The sequence below is a fragment of the Tinamus guttatus genome, unplaced genomic scaffold (assembly GCF_059628265.1).
Source record: "Tinamus guttatus ecotype Peru unplaced genomic scaffold, ASM5962826v1 Tinamus_guttatus_pri_ptg000903l, whole genome shotgun sequence".
Lineage (NCBI taxonomy): Eukaryota > Metazoa > Chordata > Aves > Tinamiformes > Tinamidae > Tinamus > Tinamus guttatus.
Window position 1 is genome coordinate 131,428 of NW_028289437.1, and position 6,000 is coordinate 137,427.

Here is a 6,000-nt window from a genome sequence, read left to right on the forward strand (position 1 = left end):
TTCCCAAGGGGTTCTGTCCTCGGCACAACAACTCCCGAGCGGTTCCTGCTGCCGGCCTCGGTGCCACCCCCTGTGCCAGGACAGGCCACTGTCCCCAGCGGGGCTCTCCATTCGGGTACGTACCTGGCTCAACATCGGGTGTGGGGCTGCAGGAGGAGGGCTTCTCCTCCTCCTCTTGGGCCTCCAGGGCCACCTGCATGGGCAGAGCAAGAACACGCACCCGTCAGCCATCAGCTGGCCCTGCTGAGGGTCCCAGTGCCCCAGGCTGCACAATGGCAAAGGGTTTGGATCAGAGGAGGCTGCCCATGGCTGCACGTCCCAAGGGAAGGGACTGCAACTGACACAGCAATGGGACAAGGCTCCTTGTGGGGCCGTAGCAGCAGGGCTGGGCAGGGGGAACGGAGGCAGCCAGGGGTGTGTGTGGCACAAGGGGGCTCGTGCCCTGGTGTGGAGGGGGCTGCTGCTGGGGCTGCCCCTTCCCTCCTTGCTCGGCATCCAGACCCCAGGGCTGAATGTGACGTGGGCTGGAGCAGACTTCATCGCTGTGCCTTTGGCACTGGGAAATGGAGAGGAGCCGGCATCTCCCCATGGAGACATGGCAGAGGGCAAATGCCTGGGGGTGACAGTGGGATGCCATGGGCAGAGGGGTCCTAAGGGATTGGGCAGCTCTGGGCACCCCATCTGCTCCCCCCAGGCCCAGCTCACAGGGCAGCTCCCTGGGATGGTGGGTGCAGGTGAGGCGCTGCTTGCTCACCTGGGGAGCAGGGCCTGCAGCCGGGGGAGGAGCCGCTGGTGCCGTGTCCTCAGGCAGTGGTTGCTCTGGAGTGGGGCTGTCACTCACAGGGGGCACCTTCTGGTCAGACATCTCCCTGTCTGTGAACTGGCTGCGGAGGCTGGGTCTGACCCATGGCAAGGAGATGCTTCCCTCCACCTCCTGGCCTTGCAAAACCTCTTCACCAGCTTCCTCTTCCTCATCAGTCTGGCCCATGTGCTCATCCTGCTCTGCTCCCAGGTCCTTCTTCCCACTTCTCACCTGCCACTCCTTCTTGGGAGCATGGACATAGAGCCGCTCCAGCACCTCCCACTTGCACATTGCATCTTTGAGGAGCTCCACTTGCGTGACCTTCGGGTTCCACAAGTCATAGAAGGAGTTTCTGGCGAGGAGCTAGAGGAGAGAGGGAGGTTTGTGAACAGAGCTTCATTTTCCACCTAGAATGGCCTCCTGAGCACAGGGACAACTGGGATGTCACAATGCAGCGCAGCAGCTTGTCCCAGCACCGGTGGGTTATGGTTGCCCCAGCCCTCCCTTGTGCTCACTTGTTTGGGTCGCACATTGAGCGATCCCGAGGCTGTCAGGGAGAAACGTGTCCCCTCGCCCTCCTCTTCCTCGTCCTCGCTCTCCTCCAGGCTCTGCTGCTTCCTCAGGAAGGTGCCTTCGCGCAGCTGGGCCAAGCTCTGCCCGGTGCGCGCCAGGCAGCTGCTCTCGAGCTCCTCCAGCGGCTCCGTGCGGATGCTGAGCACGGACAGGCAGCGCGCGGTGTTGTCCGGGTGCACACGCAGCGGCTCTGCTCCCAGGTGGCAGACGATGCCCACAGGCTGCTGCTTTGGGCCCTGTCCTGTCCCTGCTCGGCGTGGTGGGGCAGCCTTCCGGCTCTCTGCCCTCAGCTCCACAGCAATCTCCGCAAAGATGCTGTCCACGAAGCCAGCAGGCTCGAGCAGGGACGAGCACGTGGCCTCCAGTGAGGCCGTTTCACCGGGTGAGCCGGCAGCAGCTCTGTCTTCTGCAGAGCCGGGTGGTGCCTCTGCGAAGGGCAGACTGGGGAGTTCAGCCTCCCGGGAACCCTCCTTGGCTGGCAGCGTGCACTGCTGGGCATCCTGCGGGGCAGAAGAGGCTCTTTCTTCCTGGGACACCTTGATGGGTGGCACTTCCACTTGGGGAAGCTGCAGCTCTCCCCCTTGGCACTCTGAGGATGTGCTTAGCACCAAGTCCTGGTTCAGGACCGTTGCCTCCGGGCGCTGGTCCTTGAGCTGCTGGCCCACCTGCGGGGAGAAGGAGGCCCGTGATGGAGGTGGCTACATGGATACAAGTGGCCTCTGAAGCACAAGAAATCTCAGCCCTGTGTCCAAGGGAGGCTCGTGGCTGCACACAGCCTGGCTGAGCTCAGTCTAGAGCTGCTTGCTGATCCTCAGCACAGAGCTCACAGGGTTTGGGTCGCCCTGGGAGGACCCTGGCTGGTGTATTTTGTCCGAGAAAAAATGCCCAGGGCTGAGAATAAATGAGCCCACCCCAGAAGAGCTCGTGCCTGGCTACCTCACCCCAGCTCCCCTTCCAAACCATCCTTGTGCTCTCCATGTCAGTCCCATCCCTGCTGTCTGCGTCTCCCTTCAGCCCCACTGCCCACCTCGCTCCCGCTCTCCTGCAAGCCTGAGAGCCCGTCTGTGGGCTGGGAGCAGGCGTTCGCCTGCTGCTCCTCGTCCATGTTCAGGATCCTCTTGTGGGGACCTGACACTGGCACCAAGGAGAGCTGCTCTCTCCTGATGGAGCTGCTCTCCTCAGAGTGGGGACCTGGGGTCTTTTCCCTCAATAAAGGCATGGTCACCATGGAGACCGCCCCCTCACAAAGGCCTTGCGGGCACGATGCCACTGCCATCACAAAGCCCTGGTGAGTGCCATGAGGACCCCCTCACGATGTCTTGGTGGAGACCATGGGGACCTCATCACGCTGTCCTGGTGGAGACCAAGGGGACCCCATCATGATGTCTTGGGAGACCATGGGGATTCATCCCATCATGATGCCTTGGTGGAGACCATGGGGACTCCATCATGATGTCCTGACCATTTCCATGGGGATGCCCATCACCATGTTGCTACCTCCAAGTCCTGATTCCAGCTTCTGAGCCTGCCTGGGAACTGCTATCCGGGGAGCAGAATGAATGTTCCTCCTTCCAGCTCTGCACTCCCCAGGCCTTGCAGAGGCTGCACTTCTTCAGGCGCTCCATAGCAGAGATCTACACAAGGCCATCCCTGTTGGTCTGCCCATTAATCCTCACCCCTACAATCCTGACTGACTCTCTGTCTGTCCCTAGACAGAGTTCCCTGCATCTTGCTGCACTCTCCAGGGTTTCCTTTGTCCACCTCACCTACACCTTTCCCCACCATCCCAGCCCATCACTCCCTCACTCTTTCTGTATTCTTCTTCTCTGAGTCATTCTCAATTTAAGGCTCTCCTCACCAGCTTGGCCAACTGCTTGATGACCATCAGGTGAGCAGAAGGGAACAGTCTCCTTCCAGATGAAATGTGACAACATGCAGTTTTGCTGCCTTGCTCTAAGCTCAGCTGCAGGTTCTCCTCCAGCTCCTGCTGAAAAAAAAAAAGAAAGACAAAAAGAGAAGAAAAAAAAAAAAGGAAAAGAGACTCTTTGCACTTCATCCTCTCCATTTCTTGCTTGTCTTAAGCTGGTATGAGGGTACATGAAAGCAATATGAATTATGACACCTGAAATGCAAAATTAAAACCTGAATCCTTCGGACATGTTTCTCCTTCTTGTATCAGTGCATGAGAAAATTCCTGTTCCTTCTGGAGGAGGACAGCCTTTCATGTGGCCACACTGAGGACATCAGTAGCATGATCACTGTCAGGATCACCACAGGTAAGAAGGTTCAGGAGGAGGAGACCCATCAGCCTTTAAGAACATAGGTTCATGAAAAGAGACCCCAGTGTCATGTGTCTCCCATTACTGATTCCTCCTTTCATGTGTTGGTGCTCAGTTGCTGGTCCATAGGCCCTGGACCACCTTGAGAGGCCTCAGAGTTCCTGCCCTCTGCACCCATTCCAGGAGGTTGTGGCTTTCCTGGAGGTGCTGTGCTGTATTTGCCAGCCATGGCTGGCTGTAATGGGCACACCAGGCACCTGGCACAGCTCTAGAGACCTTGGACTGAACTTGGGTGCCTGTCATGCAGGGATGTGTGTGTGTGTCACTTTGCTTTGCTCTGATTTGAGCTCACATGCCCTAAATGCACATGCCTGGTTCCATTTCATGTGGTCAAGGACACCCTCCTTGCCCCTGTATGCATCAGCTGGTGCTTGGGAAGGATGTCCATCTCTCAGGATGGTTCCAAGAGAATTTGCAGACCCTTGCATTTGCCTTGGACCACCCCAGCCCCTCAGGCATTACAAGGTGTTATTACTGACTCCTACCATCTCTCTCTAGTGATTAGAGACGCCAGGGCCATTTCCTACCTGGGATGTGCTGCACAGGTCTCTGTCTTCTTGAGTTCAAGAGAATGTTTTCTTCACACAGTCATGGCTTATGACCACTTTGAGGCCATCTGCAGATCCTTGTACTATGGGATCCTCCTGAGCAGCAGAACTTGTGTTGAAATGGCAGCAGCTGCCTGGGCCTGTGGGTTTCTCAATGCCCTGGTCCATACTGCTAACACTTTCATGCTTTCTTTCTGTAGAGATAGCTCTACAGACAGTAGTTTTGTGAAATCCCCCAAATCCTCAAGCTCTCTTGCCAGGCTACAGATATTTCCATATATCTGGAATGCAAAAGGTCAGGATGTGGCACAGAAGACAGATTGGTCATGGTAGACCCTATTACCAAGAGCCAAGGACATCGTGTGTGCAATGGCCCCACTTGAGAGCAGAGAAATGCTGACATGGAGAGAAGATGTCAATGCAATGGTGAAAGAAGGTTCCCACTAGGAGAGCAAAGCCTGCAGTGCCCAAGGCCAGGGAGAAACATAGTGTGACTGTGAGGAAATGGCAGGAGAGGGCTTTGTTGCCTGAGCTGATTTGTAGTACCTTGGGGCCTGTGACGGAGTTGGGCCAATATCCAGGCAGGAGAAGGCATCATTGAGGTGTTCTTGGGCTGGAGCCGTCTATGATCCAGCCATCCTGAGGCCATCATTAGCCCAGTCATATCATCCAGGGTGAAAGGAGGTTCTGTTTGATAAAAGCGCGAAGCTGTTAAGAGAGCAGAGACCAGAGCAGACACCTTGGTGTGATGTGCCTCCCCCATTTAGGGAGCACGCCTGGCGGTAGGAGGGATGGATTGGCCTAAAGGCAGTGGTGGGATCCAGTTGTTTTGGCACTGGTAGCGAACCCGAGAGGTCCTGGGGTGCTTGCCCAGTTCCAACTCCAAAGGGACATGGCTTCTCATAGATCCCATGCTAGAGGAGGCATTTGGTTATGCTGGACAATGCAGGCATCTGTCTTGGCCCAGCCAGCCTGTTCCGATGTCACTGAATGATATGTCTGCACTGAATTATATTAACTTTTTGCACTGCGATGATCTGCCTGGGTCTCTGCTTTATACTGCATGGTGCTCACATAGTAGTGGAAGGCACCTGGGGTCATTTGAGATGGCCAAGGACATCCCCACCTGGTCTTGTCCTGGAGCTCCATGAGAATGTGGGTCTGAGATTTGCTGCTTAAGAGCAGACAGACATGGGCAGGTTTTTGGTACCTCCACTGTTTCTTCAACTGTCCCCAGCTGTTTGTGTGTTGCCAGCTGACTTCCACCTTCCATCAGCAGTGATTTCAAGGGGAGCTTAGAGAAGGAGCTCCTGTGGAGATGTCAGTGCTGTGCACACTTCAGCATGGGGAAGCAGAATCCCACCTTCTGTGTGTGGGGAGGAATCTGAATCCCATCCCAGACCAAGGGCTTCAGAACCCGCATGGGATGCCCAGATTGACTCATCTGAATCCATGAGCCCCCTTCTTGCCCCTGTCTCAGTCTCCTGCTTACGGGGTCTTACTAACTAGGTACTTCCAGAGTGAGACTTTTCTAACTTGCACAGATAAGTCATTCTCTTGATGAAATAGACGGCAAGTTGGAAATCCTTCTTTCTCTATTAATTAGGAAAAGACAACAAGTGATTATTTTAGTTTACTTAACAAACATTTCCCAGGAGGAGGGGGCACAAGGGACAGAGAAATTGGTGAGTTCAGCTGTTCCTCTGCTCCTGAGCGGGGCCAGGCTCCTGGGACGGAG

The 6,000-nt window shown here is 55.8% G+C and overlaps 1 protein-coding gene across 1 annotated transcript in view; it reads right to left on the bottom strand.

Moving 5' to 3' along the window:
• The window catches only part of LOC148591242 (olfactory receptor 14A16-like), a 46,314-nt gene extending 43,054 nt beyond the window's left edge, over positions 1-3,260 (bottom strand). The window contains exons 1-3 of the mRNA XM_088537937.1: positions 3,234-3,260; positions 1,645-2,040; positions 958-1,123 (exon numbers count right to left, since the gene is read on the bottom strand). Coding sequence (XP_088394063.1) covers positions 958-1,123; positions 1,645-2,040; positions 3,234-3,260 — 589 coding nt within the window. The remainder of the gene's footprint in view (positions 1-957; positions 1,124-1,644; positions 2,041-3,233) is intronic.
• Positions 3,261-6,000: the final 2,740 nt, after the last annotated feature.